Source organism: Centropristis striata, chromosome 13, assembly GCF_030273125.1.
Source record: "Centropristis striata isolate RG_2023a ecotype Rhode Island chromosome 13, C.striata_1.0, whole genome shotgun sequence".
Classification (NCBI taxonomy): domain Eukaryota; kingdom Metazoa; phylum Chordata; class Actinopteri; order Perciformes; family Serranidae; genus Centropristis; species Centropristis striata.
The window spans coordinates 21,168,196-21,183,854 of NC_081529.1; the positions used below are offsets into that span (position 1 = coordinate 21,168,196).

At 37.8% G+C, this 15,659-nt stretch overlaps 1 protein-coding gene across 1 annotated transcript; it reads right to left on the reverse strand.

Annotated features, from left to right (window-relative positions):
* Positions 1–6,269: 6,269 nt before the first annotated feature.
* Positions 6,270–9,163, reverse strand: si:ch211-76l23.4 (uncharacterized). The gene is made up of 2 exons (XM_059348963.1): positions 8,980–9,163; positions 6,270–6,677 (listed from the first exon to the last, which is right to left on the reverse strand). The coding sequence occupies exons 1-2, from the start codon at positions 9,093–9,095 to the stop codon at positions 6,455–6,457; spliced, it is 339 nt and encodes a 112-aa protein (XP_059204946.1). The 5' UTR covers positions 9,096–9,163; the 3' UTR covers positions 6,270–6,454.
* Positions 9,164–15,659: the final 6,496 nt, after the last annotated feature.

The window sequence follows — 15,659 nt, forward strand, 5'->3', positions numbered from 1 at the left end:
AGTTTGAAAAGCGTCTTCCAACACACACAGATTAAAACCTTAAAATGAAGCAGGGGAGGGTCTGTCACATCCCTCCCTGTCTCTCTCCCCGGGCAGGGCCGCAGATTTAAATGTTATCCGAACACGAGCCAAGAGCTGCAGCTTCTCAAACGATTTTCCTACCTCTCACTACAAATAACACAGGAAACACATCGAGGCATCTACAGAAGAGACAAAAACTAGGTGCCGGCTCCTGTTTTCCATCCAAGTTTAATTTATTCATGTAAGACGCAGCTGAAATTGAACCTTCCAGAAGAGAAAAGATGTTTTTGTGGACTCTTACAGCTGACAGATCCACCTGCAGTGCAATGTTCCCGATCCACTCTCATCTCTCACACCGCCATCCAGCAATATCTAATAAAAGTCTGTTTACTTTATCGGCCAGGCGTCTGTTCTTGATTGCAGGGAATGCAAACGTCAGCAGGAGAAATGATGCAATCTCCACTTTTTTTCTGGCCGACAGGTGAGACTGAGAGCTGCTGAGTTTTACAGCCGGTCGTACAAACTGTTTACATCATCAGATCACCTTCGGACAGCGACTTCCTGCTCCTGGAGACGAACAAGCTCATGGACATGGAGATATTATAGAGCTCTGAGCTGTAAAAATATTTGTTCCTCAAAGTATTTATCAAGTCCTGTGATATTTTTCCTATCCAAAAGACTAAACAAACACTGATAGAGCTTCTTCCTCTGCTCCATTTTTGTCCAAAAAAATATTAAAGACAGCCATTCATCAGCATGAACACACATGCTTAGTTTATTTACAATCAGTCACATACACACACACACACAGTTTGTACCATAGACTGTATAGATAATGAACGTAGTGATGTCATCCATTGGTCTGTGGCCCGTTTGAGGCATCGAGTTCAGCATTTCACTCGTCGCCATATTGTTTCTGAGACGGAATGCTCTTCATGGAGGAGCAGCATAGTTTGGTAGACTTTGCTCTGGGAAGGCTGCTGGTCCAGCTCACAGAGATGGGAGTGGATCTTTCCTTCATCTCCTGGATCACAGATTACCTGACAGGAAGACCACAGTATGTCAGGTTGGGGAACTGTGGTTCTGGGACATTAATGAGCAGCACAGGGGCTCCACAAGGCACTGTTCTGGCTCCATTCCTGTTCACACTGTACACCTCGGACTTCAAATACAACTCTGAGTCCTGCCACATCCAGAAGTACTCGGACGACACTGCTATTGTGGCGTGTATGATGCTGATACTTCTTACTTTTACTTCAGTAAGTTTTGAATGCAGGACTTTTACTTGTATTGGAGTCATTTCACAGTGTGGTATTAGTTCTTTTGATTAATTAAGGGATCTGAATACTTCTTTCACCTCTGCTCCTCACTCACTGGTGGCAGCTGAATGTAGTGGAATTGAAGTACAAGGTTACATAATGTGGACATACTCAATTAAAGTACAAGTACCTATAAATTGTACTTAAGCACTGTACTGTACGGTATTAAAAATCATATGTTCTGGATTTCTAAATGCCGTACTTTAATGTAATGCTGCCAAGCCTAGCAGTAAGTTTTAAAAATGGTCTTTAAATGAGTTATTGACAGCATCATTTAGTGTCCGGCTCCAGCAGCAGTTTGAAGGTCAGTTAAAAAGACTGGTGGCTTCATTAGGACGAGGGCAGCCTCTCAGATGGAGGTGATGCCTCCCATTGACCTCCAGATCCAGAGGAGGCCAGCTGATGCGCTGTAAAATCAATAACCACACCTGATTGGTTGAGCCCTGTGATTTACGTGACACCCGGTGATGAAGGGTCAGGGGTCACAGAGAACAAGATCGACGAGATGTTTTTTATCGCTGTCGGATGAAAAGAAGAAGAAAAATGAGCTTCAGAGAATATTATAATGCCTCAGCGGGACGATCGGAGACAGCAGAAAGTTTCAAAGTGGTTCTTCTTCAGTGAGAGAGCATGAAATGTGTTATTGATCAGAGCTCCTCTCCGACACAGGGATGTGACGAGGACAGCTGAAGCCGCAGCCGCTGATCCACTCCTGAACTGGTGGAGTGAAGCGAACCAATAACACCGTGTGTGACCATGAATTATGGCGTGAAAGTGAGTCCCCCCGCTCTCTTTTTTCTCTTTCTTTTTCCACTGCCGGCCGTCATGTTGTATTCATCACATGATTTACTGTACGGTCAGTCCATCAGCGCACACAGAAAGGCTGCACCTCATGCTTCAGTTTGGAGCCGTCACGCACAAAAAAAGCAACAAAAACATCTCGACAGGTGCAATTTGTACCTGGATCAGCCACTTACTGCAAACTGTATTTATTCTCAACACTGTTTGCTCGATACCACAAATGCACATTTAATTTTTCTAATAATAGCAGTGGTGGAGGAAGTATTTACATCCCTTACTTAAGTAAAAGTACTACTACCACAATATGAAAATACTCCACTACAAATAAAAGTCCTGCATTCAAAACTTACTGAAGTAAAAGTACAAAAGTATCAGCATCAAAATGTACTGAAAGCATCAAAAGCAAAAGTACTCGTTATGCAGAATGTTTTACATATTCCACATATATTATTGGATTATTGTTATTGATGCATATATGTAATTAGTGGTTTAATTTTCTCAAGAAAGGGCTACTTCATACACTGTTATGAGGTTTAATTTTAAAAAATGTTGAATCACAAATGTATCATGCTTTTTATGTTAAATCTCAACCTGAAAAGTAACTAAAGCAATAGCCTCAAAATTGTAGTTAAGTATAGTACTTGAGTAAATGTATTTAGATACAGGGGATATCATCTGATTTATGCAGTTCCTCCTGTTCCTCATTTAGAACACATGATAAAAAAAATATAATTTCAAACAAGTGTAATCGGAAATGCATCCCCACGCTGAACTGCTTTTCTATATGTTGAGTATATATTTAAAAAAAACATTTAGTTTGAGAACAATGAAACTTCCCTGCCACCTTCTTTGACTTCTCACCTCAGACGCTCAGCCTCGCTCACATTAAATATGCTAATTTCTGTTTGAAGTAAACGGATAAAGGTGGATTACTGCGGTGTTTGTAGAGCTCTGTGAAGAGACACATGAAATGTTTGATGTGTGATTAAAAATCAACTAAAGGGATAAAATTCATGATAGTATATTTGATAATTTATTCATTTATAAAGAATTACATCATCAACTTTATATCATCAGTTATAAAAGCATTTTATGTATATTTCATCCAAATTTTCTTATTATTTTTATGTATTCTTATAATACTTATCTGTTATTAATCACAATTTGATTTCCACTTTTGTTTAAAGCTACAATCATGTTCTCTATTATGTCGAGATGATCTCTCCACTCCGTTACATATTCCATATATACGGTAGCTGGAGAGTCTCTTCACTCAGAGAACCAAGTTACAATGTAAATATATGCTGTTGTCTTTTTATATTAACAATGGATTAAACTTCACCGGTTGTTTTCTCTGCATTATCTTATTTATAACTCTGCATCATAATTTATAAACTCGTCACATTTTGTATGTACATTTTTAATCACAGAGTAATACTAGTAACCAGTGAAAAGTAACTAAGTACATTGTACTTAAGTAAAGTTTTGAGGTACTTGAATATTTTCCATTTTATGCTACTTTGTACTTCTATTTCACTATATTTTGGCAGTATTTCAGTGTTATTGCATGACATTTTTGGCAGCTTTTAAATTTTGCAGATTATAAATACAAAATATAAATCATCCAATAAAATATGATGAAATGTCATATATTAATCTACCCAGAAGTGTATAAACTCATTAAAACAAGCTTCATATATACCAGCTGCAACATGAATGTGATGAAAAAATTGATATATTCAAATTATAATAAAATATATATTAATCTATATTATAAATTCTGTAACTACTGGTACTTTAAGTAGATTTTGTAAAAAATGTTCTAGTTTCACTGAGGTAAAACAGGTTTAAGTATTTTTACATTGTAGTATTGCTACTTTTACTCAGAAGGGAGATTTCTGAAAACAGCTTAAGTTTAAATTCAATAACTTTTGCTCTCCTGTGTGTTTTCAATGATCAGAATATTGCACATCCAGTTGTCTCTGGATTTTCCTGCGTGACATTTTAATAAAAGTGCGAGCTCTCACTGACACTTTCCTCTCCACCTCCTGCAGCGTTCTTCCTGTTTCAGCTCCTCTGCAGGACGGTTCTCACATGTGCTCCTGCAGCCAGTCAGAATTGAGAGCATCGCCAGATTACACGCAGTGTGTTACAGTATATGTGGGATTACTGATATTTCTCTCAGTGGCTCTGATGTAATACAAACTGGGTCACAGCTCAGAGACCCAGATACAGTAGAGTCTGGATGGTGCAGTATATTTAGAAGTGAAGTGACAGATTATATTTCATGCACTCAAATCTTTACTTATTCTTTGGCAATCTTCTCATTTTCGGTCGACAAAACCAACTCAAATGTCTAACAAAAGTGTCAAACAAACTTTGACTTAAGAGTCAAAAAGTTACAAACGCTGCAGGAAACTTTTCTAAGAGGTGGTGGATGTGACGTAAAAATGCTCTAGTTCTTACCTGATAAAAGGACTTTTACATTATTATCAGCCCAATCTCACCAATCTGTGTCCAAAAAACATGACTTAAGACCTTCAAATTTCCTGCAATGCAGATGTCAAAATCCAGTCCTGCGTGCATATGATCCGCCAATCCCTCCTTCAAACAAACCCAGGACTTTTGCCAGGACACATAAGAAAATAAAAATTATACAAAATGACCAAAAAAGGTGTAAAAATGACCAAAAATCCACAAAATGGCCCAACAAGCCAACACAAAATTACAAAAGTACACATTAATACTAAAAAATGACAAAAAAGTTCATAAAAGAGTAACAAAAAAACATATTATGACCAAAAATACAAAAAATTAACAGACCAGCCATGAAAGAGCATCAAAAGACATAACATAAAAATACCAAGAAAGGAGAAAAAATTTGAAAATGACCAAAAAAAGAATTTAAAAAGATCAACAGAAAGCCATAAAATGACCCAAAAAAAGACCCTAAATGAGAGGAGAGCAGCGTTGGTGTCCCATGTTAAACCAAAGTGCAGCATGTGATTCCTGCATCACGTTTTTACTGAGCTATTTCACTTCCAGCAGTGACATCGTCCTCCTAAATACTTCACTTCCAGCATTTACATTATTTATTTCCTGTTTAAACTGTCCGACCTTGCCAACCAGGAACTGTCCCTAACCTTAGAGTTGTGCTGACGGAGCACAAACTCAACCAAACTGAAGCTTATTTTTTTTCACCAACAAACCTCACATTTAAGCATAATGACTTGACCTTCTTGCAGACAGTCCTGAGGGTAAACTCCTCCCATATGAGATGAAAGAGCGCTCAGATAAAGACTTTAGACTCTAACAAACACTACAGGCTGAAAAAGATGAGACAGTGGAGTAATACTCGTTGTTGCCGATCAAACATTGTTCAGATGTTTCTTTGCAATAATAAGTCTGATTAATATTTCCTCATTTGCTAGAGACAGACCGTTAATGGACATGGAAACAAAATCTCCATCTGGTTCGTCCTCCTCATAACCACGGTGCAGCTTTTGGCACCCAACCGGGACAGTTTTAAGGATGGGAACATGACGTCACCGTGCGACCAATGTTTGCTCAACGAGAATGAGAACAAACCACAGATTCCCTCTTGTTTTGGAACCAGCTTTTCTTCACAAACACAAAAAAACGGAAAGAAAAGCGAGTGGAGCATCTCTGCAGATACAGACTCCATTAAACACTTCTAGGGAATTATTAGTGATGAGTGAGAGGGATTACTTTTGTATGAGTCGATACATTGTTGTTGTTTTTTCACGAAAATCCTGCTCATGGTAACCCTTTAACCTTCTTCAGCTGCTCTGTGAGGAAACAGTAACTGAAATGGTGAATGAATGCAAGAAGTGAGTTTATTTGAAGCTTGTGTAATTCAGCAGTAAGCCCAACCAACAAGCTTGTTTGTCCAAAAAGTATCCAGAATAAACAGTGCTAACAAGAGCTTTCTGAGCATCTCAGCTGTGCTACAAAATACAAGTTATGACTCAGCTCTTAAACTACAACAAACAGGAAGTCTTTCATGTCAAATCCCTGAAAATGTTCCTTTATGAGGAAACTGGGTGCTTCTTTTTATACATGTTCTTTATTTGTGGTCCACATAATATATGAGGGACATCTTTTATTTGCCGTAGATTTTAGATTTGTGATATTAAACTGTGTTACATATTTAAATTTTAGGTTTTTGTGTTTTATATTGGGAGAGTCTTGGTACAAGAATAGAGGATTAGCTTTAGCACTGTCAGATAAGGCAAACAGAGATATAAACAGCCTGAGAAGAAGAGGAAACATGAGGAAAGAAGGAGCAGATCTTAGGACGCGGTGGCCTTCTTCTTCACTAGCCTCCTCCCAGCCTGCCTGGGGACGGGGGGCGCGGCTGGGACGGGGGCCGGGCCGGCGTTGGCGTTGTTGGCCTTGAACTCGTCAATGAAAGTTTCTATGGCGGAGAACTTCTCGGTCAGGTCGCCCAGATGAGCTTTGAGGGCGTTGAACTCCTTATAGAGGTCATCTAAAGCCTCAGACAGCGGCTGGATCCTGGAAGGACACAGAGACGTTAGTTCTGACTGACCTAATTACTTACTTACTGACTTATTTACTTACTTACTCAATACCTTACCTCAATACCTCAATATCTCAATTACTTACTTACTTACTTACTTACTTACTTACTTACTTTCTTACTTACTTACTTACTTACTTCCCTACTCACTTATTTGTTTACTTACTTTCTTAATGACTTAATAGCTTACTAACTTACTTGCTTACTCACTGACTTGTTTACTTACTTACTAACTTACTGACTTACTTACTTACTTACTTACTTACTTACTAACTTACTGACTTACTTACTAACTTACTTACTTACTTACTTACTTAGTTACTTACTTTTTTACTTATTTACTTACTTACTTTCTTACTTATTTACTTTCTTACTGACCTACTTAATAGCTTGCTTACTTGTTTACTTACTTTCTTACCTACTTACTTACTTATTTACTTACTGACTTTCTTACTTACTTCCTCGCCTATTTATTAAGTTACTTACATTCTTACTTTCTTAATGACTTACTTACTTGCTTGCTTACTTGCTTACTTAATTTACTTACTTAATTAATTAATTAATTACGTACTTACTTATTTGTTTACTTACTTTCTTAATAACTTAATAGCTTGCTTACTTACTTACTGACTGACTGACTGACTTACTTACTTACTGACTGACTGACTGACTTACTGACTTACTGACTGACTGACTGACTGACTGACTGATTGACTGACTTACTTACTTACTGACTGACTTGCTGTCATCCTAGTAATCTGGTTTGGTCCCAGAACACCACAAGTTTTACTGTCATTCACCCAAACCTTCCTTCCTCTCTGATGAAAACCTTATTTTTATTCATTCATTTATTTTGTGGTGATTCACCAATTTGATCAGATAGAGACTCTTCTGAACTTTACTTTAATTTAAACCACATGCGTTTAGGTGTGTCCTTATGTTATGAGTGTCTGGATTTTTGATACACGGTATATCAGAGACTTATTATAGGAGCTTAGGTTGTGCTTTCAAAATTCAAAAGAGAAAAAAGAACTGTCCCCAGTGAGTTTAGCTCAGTAGCTCTTGTCACCTCTGACAGTCTCCTGTGTGTTTTGAGTGAGCAGAATATTCCACATGAGTGAAATAAAACAGTAGCGAGTCCCCACAGGAATGTGGTTTATCCTTCAGACTGAGAATAAATCCAGGAGTGTGGTGGGTCTGTTCTGCGGCCGATGCCGTCATAAGAGACTGCAGCTGAAACTGCAATTTAAAAGTCAAAATAGAAACGTGCTGTTATTCAGAGTGAAAGAAAAACCGGCTCGAGTTTTCCACAAGGAAGTCTGGGGTTTCCTGCCTCTTGCCACAGACGTCATTATGGTCCAGAAGTTACATAAACAGTGATGGAGGATACATGTTTATGTTCTCTGCCTTACTTTATTCTCATTTGGCCTCTCAGCTTCGCCTTTTCTCACATTTTTATTCTTCTGTTTCTGCTGCAAATTTTGCTTATTTTACACATTTGAGATTATTGAGGATTTTTTAGGGGCCCCAGTATACAGCAATATAAAATACAATATGTGAAAATAACATGTTTTACTGCATGGATTATTATAAAGTGGGCGTGTCTGTAAAGAGGAGACTTGTGGGTACCTAGCCCATTTTCATTCAGATATCTTGAGGTCAGAGGTAAATCAACCACTTAAAAAACGTTAAAATTTAACATAACTTTGGAGCATTTTTTCACCCACTTCCCGACAATATATTGTTGTCGAGTTGGACCAATGGATTCCTCATATCTTTGAAAAAAAAATTAGCTACTACAGCCTCTGAAAGTTGGAGAGTCAGCAGAGGGCACAGACGGTCTCAAGGGGTCGAAGAGGTTTTCATTTTGCAGTTAAAGTTAAAGTAAGAACTGATCAAGTGACAAAGGATTTCTCTGACAAACTCATCTGAACTGATTTTAATATGTGAAGAACACAGTGTTAGTAACAGTCCTTGGACACCATTGTGCTTCAAACCAAACGTTTTTTGCAGACTTCACTGAAACTGATCTTTTGAACTGCAGGGAGCCTGAAAACATCCAAAACCCAAATTACAACCTCGCGCTGCGGATGGGCAAGGAGACTACAGACAGAACGCACTCTTTAGTCACAGAGCATAAAAAGGAACTCAATCGAGAGTCCCATCACGGCTTAGATGAAGCTGATAAAGATGATGTGACGTGACTGAAAGCACCATAACCTTTGTGAAGCCTTTGTTCAGGATCTAGAAGTGTTTACAAGGCGTCTGCCTCCGTACCTGGCGTAGTCGGGCAGCAGAGACTGGTGGTCATTCTGCAGGAGCCCTCTCATCTGGCTCAGGATGTCGAACCTCCAGTTGTCCAGAATCTGAGTCAGGTTGGCCACGCCGCGCATGTTCACCTTCTCAGCTGGGACAAGAAATCACAATTATTCACAACTAAAGAAGTCCCTAAAGTCACTCTGAGTTCATGTTTCCTGCTCTACCCAACTGAGAAAGAGTTTAAAGATGATTCAAAACATTTTGGTAAATTGACAAACCAAGAGTCCCATGACAAACTGCAGCCTGGTATCACCAAATTGCATTAAAACAACACTTCAATGTCTTAATTTCACATGCTTTTATGACACAGTTTTTGCTTTTTGTATGTCATGTCACAGCAATATTGGAACTCAAAACAAAGTGTTACCGAAGTTGGGTGACTTAGTATAAAAAGCGATAAAGTCTGCATAAAGAAGAGGTTGGGCTGAAACACACATTCAGTCCGTCAGTATAAAACCAAAAGTTATCGACTTATTTGCATTGACTACTAACTTACTTAACTTATTTTACATAACAATCACATATATTTAGTCCAAACCATGATCTTTTCCAAAACATAGAACATGATAATCATTTGTGTTTCCTTCAGCTGCCACGTGACAAGGGAACGTGCTGTGTGAAAATGAACCAATCACTCATGAAGACTACTTATTATTAGTCATATAAAAGATTTTAAAAAGTTTGTAATTGGTAATAGCACCTTGAAGGCTAATGCTTCAAACCTGTTTGAATAAGACTCAACTTTACGAAGTTCAAACAAATATTGAATTCTGTCAAATTTCTGTCAATGATCCCTTTTCATGACCCTTTTCTGACTTTTTTGGTATGCCCCTTTTCTGTTGATATAAATCAAGGTTAGAACATGGAAACATCCATTCACACACGGACAGACAGCTTTGCCTTCACCTATAAAGCTCTGACATCACCATGATGAGCCCTGATCTTGACCTTTGACCCCGAACAAAAAACACAGAGTTAATCTGGGTGCTTACAGCCGTCTCTGAAGTTCCACTCGTTGGTGGACGTCGACACGGACGGCTTGCGCCTCTGGGCCAGGACGCTCACGGTGGCACCGGCCAGCAGCAGCAGCAGCACGCTCAGTTTGGAGGCCATGATCAGACCGGCACCTGGAGGGGACGAGGGAGCGGGAGGACACTTTCTGAACATGAAAATATTTCATCATCTCAGCTATCATACTAAAGGTTCTGTACCAGCAAGAGATGCTCAGAAACCTGGATCAGTACTTAGCAGATCCAGGTTCCTGAAACCAGACTATTTATCTTTAGCGATTTTATGACCAAACCAAAATGTTATTTTGGTGTTTTTTGTTGGGTTTTAATGAAATTGCTTTTACTTGAACCACATGTCTGGATCAAATTACCATAAGTATTTTTATATCTTTTATATCACATTGTGGTTCATTTATATGTTGACTTAATCTTTGGTTCTCCCAAGGAACAATTTAGTTTTTTTAATTTGGCTGAGACAATGCATCATGGGATATGGGCAGGTTTTGGAAAGGGTGTGAGGTTTTTTGTTTTATTTAGTTGGTGAAACCTGAGCTCGATAATAAACTGAGTAGCCATTACGTCATAAAGTCGTGCGATCGGATACATCAGGCTTTTTATGTGATTTTTTTCCCCATAAAAACCTCAGTAGCATTATGTAAAGAAACAAAAGTTTAGTAAAATGTATAAATATGACATGGTTATGATCAGAACTGAAGTTGATTTAAAACTCAAATGCAGTTAAATTGTAAATAATGTTAAAAATATATTATTTGACCTCTTTAAAAGAGTTAAACAAGGGTTTTTTTAGACATTTTAGACCATTTTTTTGCTTTTTATGTTTTTTTAATTTTACGTCTTTTTTTTAGCCATTATGTGTTTGTTTTTTTATTTATTCTGCTCAGCTTGTGTCTGTTTTGTGTCGTTTTGTGTCTTTTTGAGGGGTAATTTTATGTATTTTTGTGTCTTTTTTTGGTGATTTTATATTTTTTCTTTTGGTAATTTTCTTTTCTATTTTTTTTACAACATTTGTGAAAAGTGTTTATATATAAATTCAATTTTATTAAAAAATATGAAATGTTTGTCAGAGAAATTCAATTTGTGTTTTTTGTTTTTTATGATTTCTGTCTGTGTTGTTCTGCACAAAGACATGTTTGAGTTGTTCGCACTTCGAGCCATGATTGTGCTGATTCCATAGAGCTGCAGGACTCATAGATTTATAGAGATTTTATATATTTTTATATATTCTAGTGTAATAAAAGGCCAAAGTGAGTAAAATTGCCCTGAAACTGCTTGTTGGGGCTCAAAGGTTTAATATCTAATCAAATCATGTATCAGTGCTTCTTTTCTGGTTTCAGTCTTCTTGAAGTTTCCTCTTCTGTACTTGAGGTGCATGATGTCCTCTGCCTCCTGTGTGCCAATCTTTATTCTAGTCTCTCTGAGTCAGCACGCTGCAGGAATTACACGACTCCTCGGCTCGGAGTTAAACCTTGTACAGCTGGCTATCAATTCTGATAAAGGTGAGAGAAAAAAGGAAATCTAACTTTTGTGAGAACAAACTTCTAAGTCTTCCAGGCGTGTCAGAGGGTGGAACAGGAAAAGATGCCCCGGGGCTAAACTCTCAGCTCCCGCAGTCAGCTCACATTAAGGAATGAGTCCGAGCAGCAGTCAGAGAGTGGAGGCACTAAACTGTACTGACAGAGAGAGCTGCAGAGACATGTCGAGAACAAACCACCTCAGCAACTTCATGTTTATTCCTCTAACACACACACACACACACACACACACACAGAACTCCAATAACATACACAGGCTCAGGTAGACTATACAACTGAGCTTGAGTCGGGAACTGATGGTGACAAATTTCAGATTATTTTTCTAAGTATGATAACTTGGAGAGCACAGCTTAGTTTCAGGAGTTTAGAATGGATTAAAAACATATTTACAAACTTTTCAAACCTCTTGTGCAGCACAAAACACTCCTCTGTTTATCTGTACTAATAGTTTGTTCCAACAAGTCACAAAATGTGAACGTCTACATGTGGATTTTCCAATTACTAATTACAACTAATTTTTCAGTGACCAAAAACACAGTTTGCATGTTGAAAAATCTTTAAAACAACACATCCTCTTGACAGGGTTTGTATGGTTTCCTAAATGGTAAATGGACCTGCACTTATATATCAATTTTCTAGTCGTTTTGCGACCACTCAAACAGCTTTACACTACAGTCTGCGCTCATTCACCCATTCACACAGGTGGCAGAGGCTACCCTAAACGGTGCCACCTGCCACCATTGGGAATTAATTCACACACCGATGAACACAGCACCAGGAGCAATTTGGGGTTCAGTATCTTGCTCAAGGATACTTTGACATGTAGGCTGCCATGGTCAGGGATCGAACCACCAACCATCCAATCAGTGGGAAACCACTCTACTGAGCCACAGCCGCCCCCCTAAGACAGTGCATTGTGAAAACGTGGTTTTCAACATGTTGTTGAAACGTGACATCACCTGCTGTAACCTATACGTCATAAACACTGTCTCTGCGTACACGTGGACTTAAAAAGATCATAGTCGGATTGTTTTGAGCATCATCTAGTGGTCAGTAAACTAACTGCGGCATAAAAAATAAAAATAAAAAATAAAAACTTTTCAACATAGCTGTAGAATTTGTACCACATATGAATAATGAAAATTTAAAGCTCAGTCCAGAGTCCCAGGACAGTTTTGCATTGCGATTTGCATGATCAAATTGTGACGTGAACATCTCGTTGACACGTGACGTCAGCTGCACTTAAATAGATCATATTCGGATTGTTTGGAGCACCATCTAGTGGTCAGTAAATTTCATATTTGATTGCAACATAGCTGCAGAATTTGCACCACATGTGACTACATGGTCAGTCTGCTGACTTTAACCTCAGGATAACGCTGGTGATATTTATTTTTGTCAACAAATCACATGAAAAACAACAAAACATGCATTATTTTGACTCAATCCCACTTACACCGTCCGGCTCCAACAAATAATTAGTGCGTTCCACACTGCATTCTTTCTCTTTATACTTTTAGTACATACAGTATGAGTAATATGGGTTCATACTAGGGGTGCGTACATCAGAGCCCCAAATGTGGATTAATCCCCTGCCGAAAATAGTCCCCAATAACTGCACTATATTCTCCTGTTTGTTTGATAAAAATTACAGTGACCAGCTGTTTGAGGTAATAACTGAGAACTTTTTTTTAATGTAAATATGTATTTGTGTTTTTGAAGATTTAAGTGGTTGGTATGAGCCAGTGAGCTCAGACAGGAAGTCACAAAGTACTTAAAGACAGATTAATATGTGCTTATGTTGCATTTGGTCTTTTCATCTTTTCACCAAGATGATTTTGATGTCATCACTTAATTCATGAATTAACTATCCCCCCCAAAAAAGCTAGTGGTGTTCCATGAAACACCATAAACCCAGACTGACCCTGCAGGTTTGCACACACACACACACACAAACAACCACAACTATTTGAAACACTCTCTGCTGCAGGTTTTCTCGAACCCTTTCTCACTTTTTTCAAGCAACCAAAAATCTCATCAGCTCTAACCATGCTCAATCTGGCAACCATGAAATAAGCTTCTCCCCGCGGTGAAAGAAGGATCATGGAAGAGTTACAGAGTTTCCTAAATTCATTCAATATTTAAACGGCAGATGCCTTATTCAAATTCATGCTCAGCATTAATAAAGAGTCCCATTCGGTTTCATCTTAAGCAAGCGTCACACTTACAACACAGTCATGATTTCTTTAGAAGCAGCAGCGTTGCTCGACTACATTGCATCTCTGTTTCTTTATTATAAATTACTGAAATCACGTTTTTTATATAAAAAAGATCAACATCTTCAGTGGGAACCAATTCATTTAAGATTATATTTTTCAAATATCTTTTTAATGTTGTTTGTTTTATTTACAATTCAATTAAATAATTATTTTCACAAGAAGAGCCAAAAAAATCAAGCTGAAAACATAAAGTAGTTTTAAAAAAAAAGTTTGTGTCTTAAACATCTACATCTTCAGTAGGAACCAATAAGCTTGGAGAAAAAAATATTTTGAAGATTTTATTCTATAATAATTATTCAACAAGAAAAAAAATCAAGTTGAAAACATAAAGTATTGCCATTGACACCCCTCCCTTATGGCAGGCTACAAAAAACATAATGGAATCATTAATAAACATGATGCATATGTAAATAAAGTCCTGCTGTCTGCACATACCTGCTTATCGATAGTGTGTACCTGTTGTTTCGACGCTCCTCTTCTGCAAAGCTTCCTACAGTCCCAACAGAAGGCAGTGACAGGCATGCAGAAAGTGCAAAAAGAGACAGAGAGAAAACATACACACCCACGCTGCACACAAGCATGCATGCACATGCATATAAAAAAACACACTCTCACTCTCACTAACCCACACACAGACACACACACACACACACACACACACTCTTTCCCCCTCATTATGGAGGCCTGGTGGTCAGAACAGTGTGGTTTTGGTTTGAGGCGAAACTCCAGCACCTTGGACAATTTCATCTGTTTTGGCCACAGTGTGTGTGTGTGTGTGTGTGTGTGTGTGTGTGTGTGTGTGTGTGTGTGTCTGAGTCTGACCCATCACAGTCCTGGATCCTTCAACAATGACATCATGGTGGTTTTTACCAGCCTGTGCTTGTACTCAAAGAGAAAGAAAGAGAGAGAGGAAATTTAATGATAGCAGAGTCGTTGCAGGTCTAGATCATTTTCATTATTTTCATCAGACTTTATGAGTGTGAAAAGGGTTTCAGTGTGTAAACTTTGGGGCTGATGAAGGTTGATATCAAACAGATTACAGCTTTAGCATCTTTTAAATCCCTGCTTAAAAGCACAGACTCTATAAAATAAAATAAAAAGTTTATTAAGCTTAAACCTTTATTTTATCGTACAGTGTTTATGAATATTTACTTTGTTGCCAGGTGTTATCAAAATTAGTTTTTTCTCATACATTTCAACTTCAGCTCCACTTACAGACACTAAACTTAACCAGTTTTATTCCTATCTATATTCTGAATGTTTTTACAGAGGGGTTTGTCTACACATCATTCATACCCTGATTTATACAACATTTTGTTTCTAAAAACATGATGAAAATAGATTTTTTAAAAATCCTTTTGACAGTGTTTTCTGATTTATGAAATGATAAAAGGAGATACCCCAATTTCATTTTGTAAAAAACTTTGAATCTAATACAATAACACAATAAAATAATAACTTTGAAATTTGCTTTATACAATGTTCAGATTTATGTCCTGGGAAAATATGCTAATTAGCACATGTTTAATGAGTTTACATCTCATTTGCATATCTAAGCATAACATTTCAGTAAAACTTGTAAAGCAAAAAAATATTGTCTTAATGTAAATAACAAAATGGGGGAGTTTCATGATGAGATCTATACGTTTTAAAAGTTACCCTGTTCACCTGGAGTGTCTCCTCTAATTTAAAGGATTTGGGGGGAAATGGAGGGTTGGCCAAGCAAATTCTTACTCCTTTCTCATTGGATGTTACAAACGTCTGTCAAAATATCCCTTTCCGGTCTGTTCCGTTGC